Source organism: Punica granatum, chromosome 2 (assembly GCF_007655135.1).
Source record: "Punica granatum isolate Tunisia-2019 chromosome 2, ASM765513v2, whole genome shotgun sequence".
NCBI classification, from domain to species: domain Eukaryota; kingdom Viridiplantae; phylum Streptophyta; class Magnoliopsida; order Myrtales; family Lythraceae; genus Punica; species Punica granatum.
In genome coordinates, this window is record NC_045128.1 from 6,896,254 (window position 1) to 6,921,617 (window position 25,364).

The 25,364-nt window shown below is 39.8% G+C and overlaps 3 protein-coding genes and 1 pseudogene across 3 annotated transcripts; all 4 read left to right on the plus strand.

Moving 5' to 3' along the window:
- Nucleotides 1–2,128: 2,128 nt before the first annotated feature.
- On the plus strand, nt 2,129–4,548 carry LOC116195167 (annotated as a pseudogene).
- Nucleotides 4,549–5,099: 551 nt separating this feature from the next.
- Nucleotides 5,100–8,087, plus strand: LOC116197684. The gene is made up of 6 exons (XM_031527884.1): nt 5,100–5,493; nt 5,692–5,745; nt 5,835–5,915; nt 6,979–7,048; nt 7,139–7,227; nt 7,642–8,087. The coding sequence occupies exons 1-6, from the start codon at nt 5,329–5,331 to the stop codon at nt 7,774–7,776; spliced, it is 594 nt and encodes a 197-aa protein (XP_031383744.1). The 5' UTR covers nt 5,100–5,328; the 3' UTR covers nt 7,777–8,087.
- Nucleotides 8,088–9,355: 1,268 nt separating this feature from the next.
- Nucleotides 9,356–13,322, plus strand: LOC116197988 (zinc finger CCCH domain-containing protein 16). The gene is made up of 10 exons (XM_031528278.1): nt 9,356–9,512; nt 9,990–10,149; nt 10,267–10,349; nt 10,457–10,552; nt 10,678–10,771; nt 10,985–11,175; nt 11,377–11,510; nt 11,777–11,972; nt 12,419–12,491; nt 12,871–13,322. Exons 1-10 carry the CDS (start codon nt 9,475–9,477, stop codon nt 12,904–12,906), a joined length of 1,101 nt encoding a protein of 366 aa, XP_031384138.1. The 5' UTR covers nt 9,356–9,474; the 3' UTR covers nt 12,907–13,322.
- Nucleotides 13,323–14,346: 1,024 nt separating this feature from the next.
- On the plus strand, nt 14,347–17,830 carry LOC116193586 (leucine-rich repeat extensin-like protein 2). Its single transcript, XM_031522326.1, has 2 exons — nt 14,347–14,385; nt 14,926–17,830. The coding sequence occupies exons 1-2, from the start codon at nt 14,347–14,349 to the stop codon at nt 17,524–17,526; spliced, it is 2,640 nt and encodes an 879-aa protein (XP_031378186.1). The 3' UTR covers nt 17,527–17,830.
- Nucleotides 17,831–25,364: the final 7,534 nt, after the last annotated feature.

Here is a 25,364-nt window from a genome sequence, read left to right on the forward strand (position 1 = left end):
AATACAACTCATCGATTTGCAACTGAAATTAAATTTACTCTTGTGCATTAGGTGAGATCTAAAGTGTATTGTTTGTTTTTTTATTTTATTTGTTAAGTATAAATTATAATATATAATATGAATTACTGAAATAAATTTATATATACATAAAATCGGGTCTGATCAACTTCCTTCCAATTTTCTTTCTTTAAAACTTAAACCTAACCCTTAATATCTTTAATTTTAGGAAGTTTTCGATCGATTTGGGTCTGATTTTTCTAAATTTTTGAGTTATGGGTATCATTGCAACACTATTCATGAAAATAATATTTTATTAATTATTTTGTAAACTTTTATTAAAAATTTAAATTCATTTCTCTATTTTTTCTTTAGGATATTTTATTGAAATGAAAGATTAAGTCAAAAATACATCAACTGAAAATTTTTTCTTGAAATAAATTATTTTTAAATTGCATTAATTTTATTTTTTTAAATCATTTTTAATATTTTAATCGTACTTATTAAAATTTATTCTTCATACACTAGATTCTGCACTAGCGCTACACGCAGTGTGAAAAAACATAGTTTAAACATTGCCTCTATATTTTCATCATTATATACCGTTTGTAATTCTACATAGTTGTGTTATTATTAAAAAATTAAAATATGTGATGAAAATAAAAATAATAATTTTTTTAGTGAAAGAAAAGAAAAATAACTTAGGTTGAGATAGAGATGGAGTAGGGGTTGAAGAGAAATAAGTAAAAATATAGAGTGAAAGATGACCACTTGTGAATTAATATAGGAGCAATATAAGATATACGAGATTAAAATTTGAGCCGTTTTATAATTTTATTCTTGCCTTCAGTTTTAGTTTTCTTCAATATAGTAAATAATAATGGGGATAATTTTGTAAAATTGTACAAAAACTGATATATATATATATATATTTAGATAAAGTGATTTGTCATTAGTATATTAATTTTGTATATACTTTTTTATGTTACACATATGTAACATATATAAGTTTTCATTGAATTTAATATTATTTATTTATTTTATTAATGAAATATATTTTTGTGAATATTATTAGTTTTCTTTAATAATTTTTATTTAAGATTTAAACCAATGAGATTCACTTGGTAAATTTTCATGTGTCACGTCTACAATGTTAGTGTCATGTTAGAAAAATCCATTAAAATTGACAGGAAAGTGATGACATGCTAGACGTTATAAGAAACTCATAAGTTGTAATTATTTCAATTAAAAAATTCGTGCTATAAATAATAAAAAGGCCAAATTTTTACTTTTTTGGGTCATCGAACTTCATAGATATTATTAATTATTTTTTGTTTTATTTATTTATAAATTAAAGTGAGAGCAAATTTCTGATTAAAAATTGTTACAAATCTATTTAAAATGAGATACTCTTAATTTATTTATAATTTATATATTTCTTTTTTTAAAAGAGCTTTTTTATATATTATGTCGTTCGAGGTATTATGTATTTTAACCTTATCAAAAAAGGTTTCACGTGTAACGTACATGTAAATTCACTAGTATATATATGTGTGTCTTTTGGCCGGTCGAGTGTATATTTATGGACATACATCGATGAGCATGTGTACTTTTAAAATAAAAGTTATTTTTCCCGTTTTGTGATATATACTGAACACCTTATTATCTCGAAGATGACAGAGAATTTTCTGTTGCAACTTCGCCTCCTTCCCTTGCAGATTCCCGGTGCAGTTTTCGCCGATAATGCACTCTTTTTACACGATTCAGCTAGTTCCCGCACCAGGTGCTGGTGCTGCTGGCTACTAACTTGATAGGACCATATGCGGTGATCTCGGCACCGGATGATATACTTTTTTGCCGATAATGAGTCGACCCTCTTTATCATGGTTACTAATATCTTAAAACATTTCTACTAATCTCAAATACCGAAATCGAACACGAAACAACAAAATCCAGTCTCTGTTGGATTTCGAATAGGTAACCATCATCTGTTACCATTATTTATCCATCTTAGACTTGCACGTTAACCTTAGAGTCCGCGAACTTCTTTCTTATTCATCGCATGGTAAACACAGGAAGAACATTTCGATAAAAGAGATACGTGGAAGCTAAATCCTCTGATCTGATGCTTTCCACGCTCCTGGGTTAATCTGGGCAGTGCCTGTGGTGCAAGAAAGCAGCCGCTCACGCACAATCCATGCACCTAATCCTCCTCCCAAACGTCTTGCTTTATATATTGGCGTGACCCGAACTGTGGGATCCACACTGCTCTTCTGTGATGGCAAGACCGCAGCAGGAGTCCTTCTCGACCGAGATAGTGAATCGGGCCGTGATCGAGGACCCGGGGCCGTACGCAGGCTCCCTAAGCTTCACAGTGCTGGTCCGGCGCAAGCTGCCTGATTTCCTCCGCTCTGTCAACCTCACGTATGTGAAGCTCGGGTACCATTACCTCATAGGTAATGGGTTCTACTTCCTGATCGTGCCGGTTCTTGGCCTTGTGTTATTTGCTGAGGCTGGGAAAGTGGTCAAGTGGCGCGACTTCTCGACTCTGGAGTGCAGCCTGATTGATTTGGTGTTCATAGTTGAGTTCCTGGGATTGATCTTGCATGCGTACCTTGTTCTGAATCCCCCACCTACCTATCCGGTCGATTTTTTGTGTTACCGTCCTCCCAATGAGCTCAAGGTACGCGTTCCCAATTCCGTATCTACAATGTTTTGCATTTTCTCCCTTTCCTATTATCATATTGAAATCAGATAGATTATATCGAAAATGACTCTGTTTTATAACTCGCCCCATGATGTACAAAAAACAACTGCTGAAAACTGAAAAACTTGTCCCAGATCAATGGTCTCCCAGAGCCAAACATGCGACATTTTTAGTAGCATAATCAAGCATGGCAGGGAATTTGATTTCTTTGAGATGTTGCGCACATTTGCAGATATCAAGGGAAGAGTATATCGAGCTACCAAGGGAGTCAGGCAGCTTCACAGCAGAAGCGATCGAGTTCCAGAAGCGGGTCCTTAAGAGGTCTGGCCTCGGAGATGAGACGCGCTTGCCCAAGTACATATTCTAACCGGGTGGCGGGATAACGCTAAAGGAAGGGCGAGAAGAGGCTGCAATGGTCATGTTCGGGGTGGTGGACGACCTCCTCCAAGCGACAGGGATTCGCCCAAGGGGCATTAGCATACTTGTGGTAAACTGCAGAGTCCTAAACCCGACTCCGTTGCTCTCATCACTGGTCAGGATACCAGGAAACTATATAGTTGAATGAACAACTTTGTATATTACTTCATCTCCTTTTGCTCGGATAAATTTACGGGCAGTGCCTTAGTCGATCAACTTTCCTCTGATTCGTTGGCTCTGACTGCAGATCTTAAACCATTACAAGCTGAGACACAACATTAATATTTTCAACCTCGGCGGCATGGGCTGTGCTGCTGGGATCATAGCTGTTGATCTGACCAAGGACCTTCTGTGCGCATCCCCGAGCTCATATGCTCTGGTGGTGAGCACAGAAGTGGTGAGCTCCACATGGTAAAAAGGGAACGACATGGACATAATCATTCCAAACTGCTTCTTCCGGATGGGGCCGGCAGCCATTTTGCTCTCTAGTCGCCGCCGCGACTGGTGGCGCTCCAAATACCAGCTCAAGCAGGTACTCGTATAAGTTTTCAAACCAACTCGCATAGATTTACCTAGAGTGATGTCCAATTATCTCTGCAATTCGGGCAGCATTCAGTAGGCGCATTTGCAGAGTCTGAAATATTCGAATGGACATACCTGTTATTTTCCGATGGCTGATCCTAAACCGATCGTAAGGTAGTTCAAACTCATGAGGGAATGGAAAATGAGTGCTTCAACTGCATCCATTGGAAGGAGGACGGACGAGGCACGCAGGGTCTGTCAGTGAGCAGAGGTGTGGAAGTAGGAGGCAAGGCGCTCAAGGCCAACATCACCACCCTCGGTCCGCTTATCTTGCATGTGTTGGAGCAGCTCCATTTCTTCAACTACTTCATATTCAAGAAGAGAAACAAACCATACATCCTGGACTACACGCTTGCCTTCGAGCACGTCTGCATCATAGCCACCAGCAAGAAAGTACTCAGACGAGATCCAGAAGAACCTGGACCTCACGGACGAGTACATGGAAGCATCGGGGAAGACCTTGGAGCGGTTCGGGAACACTTCAAGCAGCAGTGTGTGGCACGAGTTGGCATACACGGAAGCAAATGCGAAGGTGAAGAGGGGTGACAGGGTATGGCAGATTGCACTCGGGTTGGGATTCAAGTGCAACAGCGCGGTGTGGAAGGCTCTTAAGAATGTAAGAAAGCCGAACCACAGCCCATGGATTGACAGGGAAGGTAGTAAAACCTAGCCACCTTATTTAAATTCGGGATCGATTGTATGTAGGATTAGACAGCAAGATCATTCCAGAAGCATATGTTCCTAGAAGATTGGCATTACGAATAAAGTCTGATACTGCTTTCATCTTTCCCTAACATGGACTCAGATTTTGAGGAACGCTTCCTAATTATTTGGATTTAAAATCATGAATAGCACATTTTGGTACGACAAAATAGTAGAGGAACTGAATCAAACGTTGATGGGAAACTCGGATTCAATTTACCAAATATTTCTAAGCCCAATTTACTCGTAGAAAGCCGGATTACTCCAAGTTGAACATTTTAGCGATCTCATATTCGGTTTAATCTAGTTCTTCATTCCATACTCATTTCCTCTATTAGTAAATGTCATTCCGTTGCATCAGAACGTGTTGTTTTGTATTCCAAGCGGGAGCTTAATACGATGCACTGGTACAAATTGAAAATACAACGTGATCAACAAGCTATCACCTTCATATGCTCATTTCATTCGCAAGAGATGTGGACTTGTTGGGCAATTTTACCTGCATTGAAAAAATTCATCGAAAACACATCCTTTGATGCTCGAACGAGACTAGTCTTAATTAGTAGAACCCATGATCTCAGGGAAGGGGGGAAAATTGGAGGGAAAGAACATTCGGGAAAATTAATTAACAGAAAAATAGAGGAATAGGAATTCCGCGAGGAAGAGAATAGGAATTCCGAAACCCTTCTCTTCCTCTTTCCCCAGTCAGCTCGAAGCTTCGAGACACCAACCAAACACGACCAGAAGCTCCTCCTTCCACCTTCTCTTCCTCCCCATATCCTTACCTCCTTTGACTGCTCCGTTGGTTCGCATTGCTTCCTCTCTCTCTCTCACTCACTCATTCCTCGTTCACGAAGATCTCCTCTTCCTCTCCTGTTACCTTGCCGGGGCGCTGTCTCTCAACCGGGGAGATCGCATTTGCAATGGAGAATGGAGGGGAGGAGAAGCAAGTGACCACGTCGTACAGGTACTGGGTCAGGGAAGCCGCCGGGGACGCGGCCCCTCTCCCCGTCCCCAAGAAGCTCTCCCCCGATGAAATTGCCCCTCCCCAGTCTCAGACCCCCAACCTCGGCTCCGTCTGGAATAAGGTTGCCCTTCTCTTCCCCTGATCCTTAGTTTGGTACTTTCTTGATTGAGATTGCCGTTCATCTGACATGCTTTAGACCTGCGGAATGATTATGTGTGAAAAAGATTTCAGCTTTGCGAATGTCCCAGAAAGTCTAAAGCTTTGATGTATTCGGTCCAATGCATATTGAGCTCGAGTTGTTTGTTTGTTGTAATTGTAGGCCGGAACTTGGGAGGAGAAGAACCTTAATAATTGGGCAGCCGATAGGATCAAGGTGCGTGCCGCTTGCTCGTTTCCATTTGCTGGCATTCTCCAGTATGTTCAGCCTCCTTTTGGTTTTAATTGTGCCCTTGCGTTTTGCAGGAGCTGCTCGGGTGCATCGGATCCCTGGATTTTCCGGCTGGAAAAGCTCAAATAGCTGAAGTAACCAAATGTACTGGAGATGTAAGTACGATAGTCTTTTTTTTTCGGGTCTTATTGGGTTCATTCGTGGATATTGCTTGGGTGCTTGAGTTAGGTAGTGATCTTCTCTCTGTTTGAAGATGTAGTTGAAGCTGAATTGTCTAATATTGAGGTAACTTCACCAGAGGATTGATTGTGCCTCCTAGTAAAGTCAATCCTTTGAAGAGGTGCCTATCAAATTCTGCTAGCAATAAGGGTCCTTAAGTTCGCATTCTATTACTTCTATGGTGTGCTTTCTGGCTGCAAGTCATTCTGGTTGAGCGTTTTGTAGCATTGACAGATTTAGTAACATTGGGGCACACTGAAACTAAATTTCTTGCAGAGGAGGGGACCTTCACCCTTTGCGTAGGCATAAAGGTACCTGCGTTGCTGTGACCATTGCAGTGAATGAATGGCTGACTAATCCTCTTATCGGTTTGTTCAAATAAATTGGGCATCTTATAAGCATGAAATACTCATTTCAGTATCAGGTTATTGGTGTGCTTTGTAATGTAGCAAGGCGGTAGTGAAGGTGGACTCTTGATTGTATATTCCTTGAAAGATTGGGGCTCATTGCGCTCAAATATTAGTGTCGATTAGTGAGACAGTGGCCCTTTTTCTTTGAAGACAGTAAGTCAATGTATGAGTTTACTGGGGGATCCTAGGTTGTGGAGTTCTAGATCTACTCAACTGTTCAGACAATGTGTTTTAGGTTCTGCAGTTTACTGGGGGATCCTAGCTCAAACTCAGTTCTTTTAGGTGGCTCCACTATAATATGTTACACCATAAAGTGTTATTGCAATTGACTTCAATTGAGGAGGATCCGATTTTTCTTGAAAACCGAAGGAAAAGACTTAGTTAAGTCACAATTGTGATCTTGTTTGATTTGCACCAATATGATACAGGGTTGGAAAAGTTGTATGTCCTGCTCTTCTGGATTTTCCGTAGCTATGATGACCTTCACTTCTGCATAATTCTGGTGACCGATTAGATTATGTTTAACCCTCATTTGAGCAATACATTCTTGCATTAGTTTTTTTTCTGATGCTGCATCTATCTAATGCAGGCATTCTTGGTAACTGTACGAAACAAGAAACGTGTTGGATACACCTATGAACTAACACTAAAAGTTGAAGGTCAGTTGTTTAAGCCTGGAAGGATCTTTCCTTCAATTTTAAGTCTTTGTACAATCAATTTGACCTTGACTGACTTAAAAAATGGGACAGGGGAATGGACCATCAGGGAGGAGAAAAAGACGGTCAAGGGGCACGTAGATATTCCAGAATTCTCATTCGGTGAACTGGATGACCTGCAGGTATTTCATTTGGAAACAAATGATATTTTACTTTTATATCTCTTTTCTCCGAGAATCTCTTTAGCATGTTTTTGATATGCAGAATGCTGATTCTCTGAACTGGGCCAGTAGCTTGTGGTGAATTATTAGATTTGGGTAACAGAAGTAGAAAACAAGCGGATAGGGAGTACTGTTGGCTTTTCAAAATGATCACTTGATCATTTAGTGTTCTGAGCTCTGTTTGGTTTTGAGAGCAGCTGCGTTGTTATGTTCCTGATGCGAAATTCAACTGAAAAGCGCATCTTCGAGCTGTTCTAACTGTTTGGACAAGTTGCGCTGTGACATTTTAGAATATTCAGGGATTGTTTCAGCAGCACAGTGTACCGCTTTTTTGTTGGAATAGATGAATAAATGGTCTTCTGTGATAAACTGCAGGCAGAGGTGAGATTAAGCGAAGAGAAGGATCTCCTGCAACAGGATAAGCTGATGATAAAGAAGGATCTGAAGCACTTCTTGAAGCCTGTACGTGAGAAGTTGTCTCAGTTCGAGGAGGAGCTTAAAGATAGATAGTGAGAGGGGAAGTGTTGTCCTTCCCCTCTACTTAAGCTAAAACGTATGTAGGAGTTTTCTCTTGATTCTTGCAGTCATCCGGCTGCTACCTCATTACGTCAAAAGAAGTATTTCACGGGAGGAAGCCCCGAAATCGGAAGAGGGGAATGCTGAATTTTTATTGGCATGACACTGTATTCGATAAGGACTAAGTTGTGTTTCTTGAACGTGTTGTATTTCTTTGAACTTGCTGTGTCTTAGGCCGTTGTTGGGATGTCCAGAAGGAAAATGCTTATTATGGCTTATGAGATCTGGTTTTTGTTTGAACTGTTCATTGGGCATACTGATATTAACAAAACTACAAATCGATGATCGGGTAGTTAACTTGCTGGCCAGTTTCGCGTTCATTTTCAAGTTTTCTGGCACTTATGATGGACCCGATGCATCAAGAATGTGTTAATGTGTTAAAGTGTTAAATTCGTGCTACCTTTGCGTATCTAAGGAGCTGTTTGGCTTGTTTTAATCTGCAGATTTTCCAGGGAAAATCTGAACAAACTGATGTATTCTCCATCAATCACTTTTCCAGGTTAAGATTTAATGGACCTGGTTGGGAAAGTCAACACTCGATGTTCTTAGATTATAGTCATGAACTTCGCTTTTTTAATTGTAAAATTAAATGATATATCATATAATCGTTCACATTCGTCGCAACTCAATATATTTATCAAACACAACAATCTTATTTTTCAATGTAAATTGATTCTATGGTTAATATTTTTCTTTTAATCTTAATATTTCGTGTAATCTAATATAATAATCTACTAACCAAATGCCCCCCAAAGAGTTATAATCCCCACTTACCGTTATGTACTGTTCGGATGGACAATAGAACAAACGTTACACCATGCGGGCAAGATGTTACTGAGACACAACTCCAAGGGGTTCGGTTTAGTGGTTAATGTGCATCCAAGTTTGCACTAAGATCCGGATTCGAATCCCCTTGGGGTCACCGGAGCGCCTTTGGCGTAATTATCCACTCCATGGGCCGTCGGGAGTTCACAGAGCCTCGGAAATTAGTCGAGTGAAGCTCGGACACCCCGGGTTAGGAAAAAAAAAAGATGCTACTGAGACACGAAATCTTGCTTCATACCGATTCACCAAGAAGTAATTGACTGATTTGCTCAAATCTGGTCGAGTTACAAGAAAAAATGAAAATAACATCGATTGTCGATTTGGAACAAAAGGATTCTTTATAGTGCATATTATAACATCCAAAAGGTCACTAGATTCCTACTAATTCAGATCGAGTTAAGGTCGATTCTTTAAGAAATAAAACTCTTATAGGATAGATTTTTCATCTATAAGATAAGATATGAATTTAAGATCCGTTTTAAAGGAAAATAAGTGTTGAATCACTTGAGCTAACTTGGAAAAGAAAAAAGGGAAAGAAATTCAAGACCCTTGAATCTCCATTGATTTCATGGGCCAGTGCACCGTTAGTGGGCCTGGCCCAGTTTTGAATCCAGCAAGAGGCCCGGCCCAATTGGGAAATATAGCCGGGGGGCCTTTCCCTCCTACTTGCTAGCCTGAAGCGGAAGCTTGAAGCCACTTCCATGTCTATAATATGATCTCTCTCTCTCTCTCTCTCTCTACAGTTGAAAGAAGGAGGAGGAGGAGGGAGCACTGAACTGAAGTGGCTCAGAGGAAGTAGAAGTCGACATGGAGAAAGAGCTCTGCAGAAACTTTCAGCGCGGCAGGTTACCCCCCTCCCTTCCGCTCTCCCCTTCCGTCGAACTTGTATACTGGCTCTTCTGTGAACAACCTCTTCTCCGGCAACCCGTCTCCTTCCTGTCCGTTGCGCTATCGGCGTGCGAATTTCAAACCCTGATGATGTTCAGGCGGAGAAATTTAAGAAAAACTGCATGTTTTTTTAATCAGTGAATAAGACGGGAGGGAAATCGGAAAATCGACTATAATGAATGGCTGTTGCATGGCATTACGAGCTTCGTCTACTGAATTTGTATCTCTTCCACTAGGGTTTATCCAAGCCTGAGTGAGATTAAGATATGCAAGTGACTGAAAGAGAATTGGTTTGAGCAGGACGAGTGTTGTAACATTCTATGGGTTTTAGTGGCGTAAATGTGAAGCTGAGTTCAGTCTGTGTGTCGAAATTGCATTTTCCGTGCTAATGTTTCGATCATCGTTGTTGTCTGAATCTGATATGTTGCTTGCAGCTGCCAGTATGGTGCTCGGTGTAGATATCTTCACTCGACTCCGCAGCAGCAACGGCAGCAGCGAGCCGGGGGATTTGGATTCGGCACTCGGGCCGGTTTTCAGCAGCAGCAGAACCCAAATCCATACGGGTTTGGTGTTAAGAGCAACTCTCAGCTAAAGGTTCCTAATTTCATCATGATCGCTTCAGTTATCCTGCTACGTTTCCATCTCTATAGTGTGATTGCATCATCTTGCCATGACCTCATCTAATGGCTTGTACTTTGTGTATGAGCTCAGCCTTTTTCAAATCAGTGGACCCGTAATGCCACCACTCCTTCATCCCGCCCTGCTGATAACCAATCCCAACCGGCAAATCACACGTAAGCTTACGCAATGGTCTATGCTCCTATTCTTTAACCCATTATGTGTATGTCGAATGCTTGCTTCCTTCACATTTCCTGTTGATTAATTTCTTTCTGTTACAAAGATGCACAGATCCTGATGCCTGCAGACGCCTGATTATTGAAGATTTTCAGAATGAAAGACCGCTGTGGAAGCTTACATGTTACGGTCATTGGAGATAGTATGCTCCACTCTCAGCCTGATATGCTTTTGGAGTCTCTCTTTCTCACGCATCATTGTCTCTCTTCTTTCCTTCCCTGTATGTTGGCACAGTTTTGATTTTTCTGTTGATATTCTCTCCTTCAGTTTTCCCTGTGACATTGCTGGTGATATTAGCTATGAAGAATTGCGTGCAGCAGCGTATGATGATGCTAGACGTGGACTGAGTGTGCAGGCACTTGTAAGAATTTCATTATTCTATGTTTAACATGAAGTCTTCTTCTTGCATATGATACAAGGTTTTACGGGAGTTTTTTTTTTTTGGATGTCTGATCACATGTTGAAACTTAAGGATCTAGCCCATCTAGGCCATATAGAAACTATAGAGTGAGTCTTTGTTTAGTGGATCTTGTGTCATTTAAAAGTTATCCTCCATGAAGATCTTCTATGACAGGTTGAAAGGGAGTGGAGTTTGCTGAATTCCAAATTAGTGGAATTTGAAAACCTCTGTCGCAATCCATATGTACCTCGGTCCAATTCCAACGCAGGCGAGGTCTCTTCTCCGAGTTTAGTGGCAAGTGCTGGCCCACCTGTGGTTTCAACTTTCAGTCAAGCTGCATCACTGAGCGGAGCTTTGGGAGCAAGGCAAGAACAATTCACTTGAAATTCTGTTTTTCCCGTTTAGAAATATAAGGCATTTCTTCTGCTCAAGTACACCTATTTGATGGATATAGACAGCTTCCTTTGAACTACAGAGAGAGTATTTCATGTTATGGATATCCATAAAACATATCAAGATCTGCTGTGCCTTGTTCTGGCAACTAAGGAATCTATTTTTTTCCTCAGGCCCTCCACACCAACAGTTGCTGCTTTTGGAAACCTAAGTCCATTGGCAGCTGCTGCAAGCTCGAGTTCCTTTTCAAACTCAGGCATGACACCGAGCTTTTTTGGTACAAACAATTTGCAGTCGGGAAGCATAGGTACAGTTTCGCAATCTTGGCCCTCCCCACTTGATAATACAGCCAGCCAAAAGATAGGCGTTTAATGCTGATACCATGTTCCGTGCATGCAAAATGAGGCTGCTGACATCAATTTCAAAATCATTTGGGTAAAGAAAGGGAATAAATTATTGCTGGCACTCTGGAATTTATAAGTTTCTTAATATCTATATTTACATAGGTACATGCACTTCATTGGTTACTGTGGTGGATTTATTTCAGAGTTTCTGACGGTAATTTGTATGCAGGTACAAATAGCAGCCAGTTTCCAACGCAGATGCATGTGAACTCTCTGCCCTCTAGTGCACAAGGTTCTAATACAAGTGCTTTTGGTCCCGTGAGCAACCTGTTTTCTACTGCAACTGTCTCCCCACAAGTTTTTAATCCAGCAAGCAACCAATCTAGTTCAAGTTTTGCGCAAACAACTTCAGAAATTCAACTTATGTAAGTATAAATTGAAACTCTCAGTCAGTCGGATTCCCTGTCACAGCTTAGACAGTCTATTTCTCCCTATCCAAGCATCTACGCTGACATTTTCTGCAAATATTTAGCGGATACTAGATTGATGTGAACCTCAATTTCTGTCAGAGTAGAGTGGTGCTGTGCTCCCTTTGGTTTTAGATTTAGACCTCATCTGTAGTACTGTCAAAATGATCTCAGCCTTGGTGATTTGGACTTGTGGCCATTCATTCATTAGGTTTCGTGAAAAGGCCTATAAGTTTCATAAGGTTCCATTGGCTGGTGCTGTTTACAGGCTCATGGTAGATCCATGTGGGTTCTCCCATCAGCAAAGGCTGAATATGTTATTTAGTACAACTGCCTGTATACAACTAAACTAATTTTATGAGTTTGTCAGTCTTCCTCATATTCTTATCTTTTCATTCCGACAGAAATAGCATGCACAATGGGACTCAACCTGGAGATACGAGTGTATGGCTGAAAGAGAAATGGAATCCTGGAGAGGTAAAGGACCTTCCCCTCATTCCCACTCTCATGAATGCAAGCAAGTAAAGACGAATACAGAGTCATAGTATATGATAGGGGAGCATGGAGGATTGCATGTATTCTTAAGCATTTCCATTCACTCCGAAAATGAAAAGTAATGGCAGGTTCTCTATCTGAAAATGCAATGATCTCACATTCTGTCATTTAAAGGCTTCTTACTGCAAGTTAATACACGGCGTTTTCTAACTTTCTATAATCGTCCAGTAGAACAAGGTTGAGCCGGAGATGAAAGCTTCTGATAATAGTGCCTTTAAGCCCTCTCAGCAGAGTTGTGAATCTTCAGAGCTTTACTTGCAAGCAAGGTCGTGACAGCTGCTTTTTCTCCTGTGTTTTGCAGATTCCAGAAGAAGTGCCTCCGGATGCCTTTGTTTAACAGCAGCACTTCCGGAAGATACATACCATACGACGAGTAATGGAAGGAAATTCTTTGATGAGTTTTCTTTTAATTTTTTAAACCCCTTGTATTTCAAAAGATATAGGCATAGAGAAATCACCGGATTTTCTTGGAGCAGGAGTTACCCTGGTAAAGTCACTTCATAGAAGCAATCTCTTCGGATTGGTAAAAGCATTTAGTCGAGGTTCGGTATGCCTCAGGTGTCTGAGACGATACGAGTTCACCTGAATTCTTGCATCCTGATTGGGTCTGTTGGTATTTGAATCCCCTCGGGAAGGTTACGGAGTTAAAAAGGAATAGATGCCTGCGTAAGTAGATAAGTAATTTATGTTGTTATAGCCGTTAAGGAAATTATTGATAAATTATTTTGAATTCAATTATGGAATACTATGCTAGTCTGGTGGCAACTTGTCCTTTTATTTATAAAAAATAAAAGAAAGCCAGAAAAATAAAAAGGCAAAATTTAAGGAAAAGGAAAACAAGGACAAGAGTCAGAAGAGCTCATAGCTGTCCCCTGTGGGCCGATAAAATAAATGAGGGTTAATAATAATAAAGAAAGAGTATAAGATTTTTATATTTTAATACGAATTTTTATCTTTAATTTAAAAATATATAAAATCTTAATTTGATAATAGTTCTAGTACGGCGTTAAATTTTTGATTAATTTGGATGGAAATTGTTGATTGCAGTTCAAGTGAGACAAAATATACTTTTTTTTAATAATAAAATTATTTCAAAATTAGAAAAAAGAAATTAAAAAAGGAAAAAAAAGAAGATAAAATCGAGGAGGCAGGGCGGTCCCCCACCATCCCCTCATTTGGTGTCGTCAGCGATCACAGAGGGTATTGATGATCCCACTCGATCTATAAGTCAGTAATTTCCGTTTAATCACAAAGGGTACTGATGATTTCACTCGACCTATAAGTCAGCAATTTTCGTTTAAATTAACAAAAAATTTAACGTCGTACTATAATTATTTTTAAATCGAAAGTTTGCATTTTAAAATTAAGGAAAAAAGTTCATGATAGGGTTATTAAAATGTAAAAAATTTAGACTTTTTTTATTATTAACCCAATAAATAAATTAAAATTATATATTAAAAAAGAAAAAAAAAAGAGCTGCAGTACACAGACTTGAATGGAATCAGAAAGAAAAGAGAAGCGTGTACCGTCTACCAAGTACAATACTGACTGACGCGGTTTGATTTTCCAGTGGATTATTAATTTTTTTCCCAGAAAATATAGAATGGAGAAAGATTCGTGAGCAAAAATGTCTCAAAGGATCGTGCAGACAGGTTATATGTGGATCCCACACCCCTAACACCTACCTTGGTGCCATCTCCGAACCCACCGACTCGTTCGACACGGTCCAATATGATCCCAGGACCGAACCAAAACTCATCGAACACATAAGACGTAGATGGTTGAGTTCAATGATGATGATTATTATTATTATTCTGTAAAATCGACGCGTAATGCATCAAACGAGGCTCGTGAGAAAAGGAGGAAGGAGAGGGCTCCACGTCCTTCCTCCAAGTTCTATCAATGTGACATATAATTTGGGTTAGGAGACGTGCTTCCAAGTTCCATGTCCATAAAAAAACATTTGAAATTTCCATGATGTCTTTAAACTGTCCCTATCCATTTGCCCTAAAAACACCCAACTCACCCATTATTTTTAGCTGTCTCGCACCCCTTGACCCCACTTAAAATGTTTCACATTTGAAAGGCTCGACCTCCATCCCCCAAAACAAAAAAATTTACAAAATCAGCATAATTTAAATAATCCAATGTTTATTGTTCTTAAATAATATTTCGGGTTCGAATATTTTAAATTGAATTTTTTTTTTATTGTTAGAGCTAAAACCTTAATATTCAGCCAAAAAAAAGAGCTTTATTTTTTAATGGAGTGACTCGATTTAAACTGAATTAGATGAAAATTATTGAACTTTCGAATATTATAGTATACATAAAATAAAAAAATTTAAATTCAAAATAGAGAGAGTGGCCTACCAATACAATCTTCCATTGCATTGGGCAACAACGCAACTCCCTTTATAAAACATCAGATTTGAGACAAACCCATTCCAGACTGCCTCCTCCCCACCAATGTTCCTATTGGTGTAACCCTCCCCTCCTCCCTCTTCCGCCGCCGCCGCCGTCGTCATTGTCGCGACCAATGTCTCGTCTGCACTCCCGGGGCCGCTTCTTGGCCCTGCTTGTACTGGCTCTCGCCCTCGAGACCTGCTCTGCGGCAGAAGGGGACGATCTGAACGTGACAGTAGATCCAAGGTTCAGGTTTGAGAACCCAAGGCTGCGGCAAGCCTACATTGCCCTCCAGTCATGGAAGCAGGCCATCTTCTCCGACCCCCTCAACTTCACTGCCAACTGGGTCGGCCCCGACGTGTGTTCCTACATGGGCGTCTTCTGCTCTCCCTCCCCTTCCAACCCGTCCCTTCGGGTCGTGGCTGGCATTGACCTCAACCACGGCGACGTCGCGGGATACCTTCCCTCCGAGCTTGGACTCCTCAGAGACCTCTCCCTCTTCCACATCAACTCGAATCGGTTCTGCGGGACCGTCCCGAAGACGTTCCGGAAGATGAAGCTCCTCCACGAGCTTGACCTCAGCAACAACCGGTTCGTGGGCGGGTTCCCGAAGGTGGTCATCTCCCTGCCTTCCCTCAAGTACTTGGACTTGCGGTTTAATGAGTTCGAGGGCGGTGTCCCCTCCAAGCTCTTCGACAAGGACCTCGATGCCATCTTCCTGAATGACAACCGGTTCCAGTTCGGGCTCCCGGAAAATCTCGGGAACTCGCCGGTGTCGGTCCTGGTTTTCGCCAACAACAACCTCGGAGGCTGCATTCCGGGAAGCATCGGGAAGATGGGGAAGACACTGAACGAGATCATCCTGCTCAATGACAACCTCACGGGGTGCCTGCCGCCGCAGATCGGCCTCCTTAAGGAGGTCACGGTCTTCGATGTCAGCTTCAACAACCTCCAGGGCTCATTGCCTTCGTCCATCGCCGGCATGAAGAGCGTGGAACAGCTCGACATCGCTCACAATGGCTTCACCGGAGAGATCCCTGCTGCGGTCTGCCGCCTCCCGAGGCTCCAGAACTTCACCTACTCATTCAACTACTTCACCGGGGAAGCTCCCGCCTGTCGCGCCATCTCCGGTGGTGGAAGCGGTGGCAATGTGGTCTCCGACGGGCGAAAGAATTGTATTCCAGGGAAGGCGGATCAGAGATCAGCCAAGGAATGCTCCTCTGAAGCTGCTCGTCCAGTGGACTGCAGCAAATTCAAGTGCAGCAGCAGCAGCGGTTTTCCGGTGCCCGTCTCGCCGCCCATTTCTAGAAAGAGACCGCCGGTTCGATCGCCGCCACCTCCCCGTCTAGGCCAATCACCTAGCCCGAAAAGGAGGCTGCCTCCTCCTCCCCCGAAATCGAGTTCTTCGCCCTCGTCGAGATCTACTCCTCCACCACCACCCACATCAAAGTCGTCACCGGCCACGAGATCGGCTCCTCCTCCTCCTCCAACATCCAAATCTTCACCCTCCGGAAAGGCAAGTCCTCCCCCACCGCCTCCTAGTCACAAGGAATCACCCTCTTCGCATACTCAGCCACCGCCGCCTCCCAAGGAAAGTTACTCCTACAGCTCCCCGCCACCGCCTCCCACCGAAAAAGGGTCCCCCGTTGTACGTCTGACCCCACCGTCCCCGCCACCGCCGACTGAGTACTCCTCCCCTCCGTCCTACGGGCACATGACGACTCCACCTCCGCCACCGCCACCGCCACCGCCACCGCCATCAACTCACTATACTTACTCATCCCCGCCGCCTCCGCCACCAACTCAATACAGCTACCCATCGCCCCCTAACCCATCACAATCCCCGCCACCTCCTCACTATACTTACTCATCTCCGCCGCCGCCGCCACCAACTCATTACAGTTACCCATCGCCACCGCCCCCGTCACCGTCGCCACCGCCAGCTCAGTCTAATGGCTCATCGCCACAACTGCCACCGCCACCCTCTCATTATAGCTATGCATCTCCCCCTCCACCGTCACCGCCACCACCAGCTCACTACACTTACTCATCACCACCTCCACCATCCCCCTCGCTGCCGCCGCCACCAACTGAGTACACTTACTCATCACCACCTCCACCATCCTCCTCGCCACCTCCGCCACCAGTTCATTACAGCTACCCATCGCCGCCTCCCCCTTCACCGCCACCACCAACTCATTACAGTTACTCATCGCCACCACCACCACCAACTCATTACGGCTACTCATCACCACCGCCACCCCCACAAGAAGAAGGTCACACCTCGCCACCTCCCCCTCCTCCCTCCGCTGGTTGTGTGACCCCCGAGCTTCCGCTTCCGCCGCCTTCACCAAAGACCGAGCCGCCATCGTCCCACCACCACTCGAAGCCCCACCCACCTCCTAAAGAGCACCGGCAGCACAAATCTCCCCCACACTCGTCCTACTCTTACTCATCTCCGCCACCGCCAAGCTCACCGGAGAACGTCCCACTTCCGCCGATTAAGGGAGTCTCATACGCGTCGCCGCCGCCCCCAACAATTCCTTACAACTAAAAGTCAAACTTTCTAATTTGACCGGAAGATATTGAAGGGAAAGAGACCGGGATTCTTCCAATGCGACAAGACAACCTGCCGGACTGTAACATCAAACGTTTGCGTTTTTTCTCATGATTTCTTTCATTTTTTGGGCTCAGTATATTTCTTCAAGCCAATGGTTTGTATTAGCAAAATAATAGCTTTTGTTTTTTTCTGTGTCTTCTCCATTAATGTTTATATAATCTGTCACTCCGCTTATCCCTTTTAAGTTTGAACCTCATATATATATATATATATATGTGGAGGCATATATAGTTTCTCATACAAGGCGTACTTTCAATTCCTATAAGTGTATACGTTTTCCCAATTGATTTTCATTGTGTTCATGAGCTACCCTTTTGAAAGGAAGCCGCACGAGAAGTTCGATACTAAGAAAATATGCCTATGTTAGATTAGGTTTAGTCAGTTTTTCTTTCGTTCATGCACATATAACCATCGGCTTGTTACAGCTTCAACGTATTCCCACCGACGCATGCATTCTATGTATAGAGTAGGAAAATTCAAGTAGACCGTACTTCATTGGATGGGAGGAATTGTCAATAAATAAGGAAGAAGTGAAGAGAGGCAATTGTTCATGTATGTTCATTAATGGCGGAAGGATGGATGTCAGGTACTCCCATCTTCTGCTCGTAAATGCACTCGTATGAATCTCAAGCTGCTTCTAGCAAACGCAATTGGTGGGAATTAATACATACTATATATACATATACACACATTTGCGTTGGCCCACTTGGCGATAATTTTACGAATTCGAGCTATGCTATAGGGACAGTGCATTAATGTTTATCATAATGATGGTGTCACATATCCAGTGAGACCCACATGTGCTCTGCACTTGCACTGTAGCTTCCAATCCAAAGACTGTGTTTTTACCGTGAACGGGGATTAGTGCAGGTGACCTGATGTGAAATAAAAATTATCCGGACTTCATCTTCTCTTGATGTTCCCTAATCCCGAGATCTTCGACTGGTTCTCCCACTAATCTCTCGTGTTTCTCTCTGTTTAATCAAAAATTTGGTTCCACAGCCAGAAAATCCCCTCCAACGCTCGAGCGAGAACTTATGTCAAATCAATATGAATCTTTTTCAGGAAATGCGCACTTTGAACAGTGAACGAAGACTCTATTTACAGGTGTCTAATTTACGTCATTCTTATACATGGACAGGCCATTGTTCTAGCGTTTTTTTTCTGTGCGTGAGTCTTCTTGGGCCTTATGGGGCCCAAGGCCCATTCGGTTGCCAGAGAAACTCGTTGATGTTCGGTGGTTCGGGAAACACGTCGTGCGTGGGTTAGGGTTTTGGTCCGAGGATCAAGATAATAGATACAGTTGGAGGTTGGGACCATCAAGCCCTTCGACCTTTCGATGGGACCCGCGGCATTCTGGTGTTCGAGGTCATCGAACCTTCGCAGCCTTCGAGACCCCTAGCCACCAAGGTCGTCGAGCCTGCAAGGCTCCCTCACCCTCGAGGCCATCAAATCGTCGAGGGCTTGACCACCTTGGGTTCGAGTAGCTTGAGCCCTCGATGGCCTCAAGCCTCCAATGGCTTCAAGCCTCCGAGTCCCACGAGCTTCAAAGGGTCTCGAGTCGTTAGGGCCCTCGAGCTCTCGTTGCCACCGTGCTTCGGAGGTGCCCGTCCATGGGTTTCGCCCGGTACCCTCGGGGCTATATGGGCTCGAACCCACGGTCTTATCAATAGTAATTGTTCCTTGATATCGCATTGCTAAATAATTATTTCCCGATAATAACGTAGGTTTATATTATCATATCATGATCCGATACTTGTTTTTTTTAAACAAAGTTTGAAATTTGAATGTTGTGAATGGAGAAAAATCACGATTGAAATAACTTTATTCCTTAATAAATCAAATTAGTTGGAATTTAGATTAGTTGGCCATTTAACTTCCAAATATGATGCGCATACCGAAAATAGAAAGTACACATTTTTCGATATCTGATTGCATCTTCACTTTTATCTGCTTTGAAGCTCTTGAAAAATTGTATAGTCACGCTTAAGAATCTAAGCTAGATTTATGCTTCCCTTTCCCTCGATATATAGATAGGATCCAAGGCATCTCTTGCACAACAAATGTAACGTGGAATTCTGAGATTATCACGATGGATCACTCTAAAATTTAATCTTACCAGATAAAGACGAAGTGATTAGCTTTTGTAGATAACCACGCGGTCCGTTTATTAATTAATAATTACGTGATGACAATTATAATGATAATGATAGTTCACCCAAGAAAATAATAATGCTAGTTTGATTATTAGAGCTTTGATTAATATACATGCTCAAAGAAGGAAGTGAAAATACAAGAAACTATACGGATTCGGCGAAAAATCTCAGTATTCTTTTTCCCATGCTATATCGGATCCTCTCAATCGTTAGATTAATACAAATCCCAGCCCAAGCACTAGGGCTCCCTGGACGGTCCACATAATTATTACAGCCAGTTCGACAGATATTGATCAGTCGACACTGCTCAATCGATCTGACGACACAACTTGTGAATCTCACCTGCTCTGAAAATCATTTCTTTCATTTTCTTTTTTGAAGGAAAAAAAAAAGTGAAATTATGGGACAGAGGGCACATCAAGCAAGGCACCCACGTGAGCATTCAGAATCTGTTTTTTTCTTTCTTTTTCTTTTTATTTTTCTTCTTCTTCTTCTTCTTCTTCTTCTTTTTGGGACGCGGAGAGGGCATCGTCGGAGATTCACTGTTTAGGACAATGAATGAACGAACTGTTTTTCCTTTTCCTATTTACCCGTGTGTGTCTTGTTTTTTTTTTTTTAAATAATATATGAGGTCTATTATTTTATTACGATAAAATAAAAATTATTATAATTTATAAAATGATACAAATAAATAGCTTCATAACTATTAATTTTGAAAATTTTTTTGTTATCAAATAAAAGCGTGCGTAATTACGATACGCTTTTCTTTGATTATTTTGTTGTCTTCAATTAAGCAAAAGTATTCATTTATGATTGATTTTGTGCCTTTTGATTTCCTTTTCTTCATGTTCGGTGTGTCCTTTTCTTTGAAAGCTACTTTGTCCCGATATATCATTTCACAATCGCAAGATCTGATAGTGGGCTCTACTTATTACTAAAGTCTTAGACATTGATTCTTTGTTAATGATATTTTGTATATGTTGAGCTGGAAAACCCCATCAATCAGGTGCTTCCTAGTACTTGTCCACCTCCATTAAAATATACATGTAAATACGTATATACGAGAAATGCTACCGATCGATTCTTAACCGAACCGTCCCTTAGTCCCTTTTACGGCCATATATAGGATCAATATGAGACCCATTGCTATATCTAAAGGTTAGGAGACGATCCAATATCAAAGATGATGTAGCGCAACGACGCACGCTTTTACTTGATAATCAAGATGTTTTAAATTCGATTCTCAATGAGACTACCATTACTCATTTATTAATTATTAAAATTTCTATTTTATTATATTAATCTCATGAGCTTTTTTTTGTAATTAAAAAAAATATGGTTCAATTAAAAGATATGATTATCTTAATAGGGAAGAATTTAAATTTGAAAGTTAAAAAGGTTCCAAAAAGGTAGAACAAGGGTGATAAAGAACAATATCTAAGAATATAGCCAAAAACATCATGAAAAGCGTATTCAGGAGGAAAAAAAAAAAGAAGGAAAAACATCATGAGAGGCCTTTGGAGTTGAAGAAAAACCTTTTTTTTTTTTTTCATGTGAACTTTGTTCATGTATTATTTGAAAAAGGCTTTTTTTTCTTAGTGTTGGTGGGGCTTTTATCCTACCCTTTTTTCAGATCACAATTTAAATTTAGTGGACGTACCGGTAAATTGATTTGGATCATCTCAAAATAGAAACTTGCCCCCTGCTTTTATAACATGGCGAATTATTATAATTGAGTGTGGAGTGAAAAATATTTATTTCACTTTACTCAACTTTCAATTACGATAAAATAATAATTATTTTTATTTTATTGTACTTTTTCTCGATTATCATTTAATTCAAAATTTTAAAACTAAATTATCTTAACTATTCATTATTTTTTCAACTATTCAATAATACAATAATTACTTTTTTATATTCTTAATCAATTTAGCAATAAATTTTAACACATATTTTTTTTAACCATTAACTCCACTTTACTTTACTCCATTAAATATATATATATATATATATATATATTATCTATTGCTTGCTCTATTTAAGAAGGACAAATGTCTATTACCCTTATAATTTACAATCTTACTTAAACAAAGTGCACAAATATTTTAATATCATGAAATTTTGAAATGATTGCAATTATTTTGTTTTAAAAGATTAATCTTATTCGGTATAACTTGATTTTTTTTTCCAGTTATAAGAGTGAACTTGGCTTATTTATACTAATAGATCGAAATTGCATATTGGTCATGAAAAGATATAAAACTTACTTTAGATCTTTCAAGTTAAGGAAGATTTTAGCATTTCGCCAGCGGTATGGTACCGCCGACTTTATAGCCGTTTGATTCGATATTTTATTTATTTATTATTTATTTATCAATCAAATGGTTATAAAGTCAGTAGTACCATATTGCTGCGCGGAATGCCAAAAGCTCTTCAAGTTAAACACCATTAATATAAGCTTAAACAAAGCATGGGGAAGGGACAACAATGGCACTAAACACAAGTCAAAGTCTTTTAAAGAAATGGGATTTGCCAAATCATAAAATGTCATTCATGTGGTATAGAGCTCTCTCTCTCTCATCCCCTGAGATACAATATTAACCGGAGAAAATATCCAGTCAGCAATTGTCCCATCTGAATGTGGATAGGGAAAGTTTCAGTACTATAACTATTAAGTTTCAGTACTATAACTATTATTTTCATATATGTCAGATTTTTGATTGAGTTTTACGTAATTACGTGATTGTTACTCATTGAATATTTTCTCGATTGACCCCCAGGTCCCAACACATTCATGTTCATTTGATTTGAATTTCTACACTATAGACTACAGTTAAAGTCCGTCCACTCTGACGGCAGTCTGTGTAAGAAATTTTATGTTACGTTTGGTTTTAGAATTAAAGTAACTTTGATTTTGATTGTGAAAAAGGGCAAATGAGATGAGATTATAAATTTAATTTGGAAAACGTGTGTTTTTATTGTGTAGTATGTTGAGTTAAAGTTAAAGTTAAAGTTAAAATTAAAGTTAAAGTTTTTTAACTCTCAATCCAAACGAGATAAAGTTATAGTTAAAGTTTTAATTCTTAATATTTTGTTCTCGTGGACTCTTCTTATTATGGGACTTTGTTCTTCCCCATGGAGGGCCCTCTTCATGGCCCATAATTCAGCCTCTTTGGGCCGCTTTCTCTAATACACATGGGCCCGTTTAAATATCTTAAATCCTAATAATTTGTTACTAGGGATTAAATTAGGACTTAGGAGATTGACAGTGGCCCACTTAAATGCAATTATCACTCTAGGTTTGTTAACGATAATTCCTTAATCTTCTAATAAATATAAACAGAAAATAAAAGTTGGAAAAACGAGATTAAGTGTAAGAACACATGCTCTCATTTGAAATCTATAAGTCTTTGGTCTGATTCTTACTGATGGGATTCATCGTACTTCTTAGTTTCTTATGAGGTATAAAGCCACATATATATATATATTAAACAGATGCAGGGAACCATGGTATATACTTTTTGGCCAATAAACAGGCATCCTAAACCTTTAAATAAGATATATACTTGATCAATCGTGCATCGTTCTATAAACAATTCAATGCGTAATTCTTGATTGAGTAGGAAATAATATAGCATGAAAATTGACAAAAAATATGAGGTAGATAAACGGCGCATTGGATGTTCTGAGTCAATCGGTAAACTGATTGAGAAGTAATCATAGATGACAATGTGTTTCACGACTGATCATAGGGACCTTCCGACTTACCCAGTGAGACCTAAAAATTCAATAAGATGTTCGAAAGTTCAATGAGTCCTAGATAATTCATATTCGAATTGAGGTCGGCACACTTGAGGATAAAATTCTTCTAATCATGAATTTTTCTCATTATATTTCAGATGTGAAGTCTTTACCCATCGTAGTTATAATCTATGCATTTTGATTTATTTAATTGTCTACATATTATACGATTTATGATATATTTTACTTAAAAGTATCTTATTATACAAAATTTATTTATAGTTTTAAAATATTTATTTGTGAGATCTTCATCTTTTATATATATATATATATATATATATATATATATTGATAACGAGGTACCTATGAACCCGTCTGTAAGCCCACGGGCAGGAATTAATTGTGATACATCAATAGTAATTAATTGTGGGATAAGCGAGACTTTGTAAGCACTATGTTTATATACAGAGATATGTCTTTCACATAAAGAAAAAGAAAAGAAATAGTTTACCCAAAAAAGAAAAGAAATATTTTTTTCCAATTCAAGTGGACAAGATTTTCTTTGCAAGTAATCGATCCCTTTGTTATTTACATATGATTTTGGAGGGCAATGAAATATTCTCCTCTTTTCTTTTTTGTATTATCATCTATTTTTCTCTTCTTTGATTGCTCGTAAAATCAACAAAATTTTATGTTGTTTTTATGTATTTCAAGAAAGTGTCTCTCTTTGCTAGAGGATGATTGAACAAGTTTTTTCTTCCTCCTTTATTTTAGGAGACATTAAAAAAAGATCCATTTCTGGAGTTCAATTAAGAGGGGATTGAATTTTTTTTTAATTCGAAATATTTGCTACCACCGCAAATTACTTTCCGTACTCATTTTTTTTTATAGAAAAACGGGGCAGATGCCCAAGTTTCAAGCAAATATATATATAAACTTACTCATCCAAAAAGAATATATATATATATATATACTATTATATAAAGGATAAATTATCTCACTTTTTCTTTTCCAATTTACTCATTTCAAACAGTGTTATCAGAACCGGACCGGACATCGAACCGGCCGAGGCATGGGGTCATGGGTTCATGGGTTCAACCGGGAGTTCGATGGGTCGGACCGCTTGTTTATTTTTAAAATAAATAAATATATATTATTTTAAGAAAATAATATAGAATACAAAAAATAAAAATAAAATGGTAATATATATTAGATAATAATTAATGTGTCCAAAAAAATATAAAGATAAGTCATAGTTCACCATTACAAGTTGATAAATCAAACCAAACAAGGACTAACTAATCAGTCAATATCATCAACAATTCCATGCACTCCAATCTCCACCATAATTTCCACAAATATTGTCTTCAGCTGCAACATCATGTGGTGCTTCAGGAGCTTCAAATAATGGATTCTCTTGGACTCGGTCATTGACATTCCCTCCATCAATATTATCTTCAGCCCCATCATCCATATCAAGATCTTCCAAATTCAAATCCAACGAATCTGTACGAGGAATATAACTACTAAAAATGAAATGACAATATACAACCTATCATGAAAATAGTTGGAATGAAATAAGAATATTTAGTACCGTCATTTCCATTTTCTTGAATGCACATTTGCAAATGTCGTCTAAATGTTTGCAATTCTTCATTTGATAGGGCCCGTGGCTCATCCTCTAGTACCCATGTAGAATAAGAAGCAAACTTCTCGAAGTCAATTGGGTCATAATTTCTACCCTTGAAGTAGTTCCTGTAAAACAAACATCTCTTGTATACTTATATGTTGCAAGTTGCAACAGATCATCAAAACAAAGTAAATATCTAAATATGAGACAAAACTTCTAGTAAAGTAAGAAAGAAAAAATGGAGA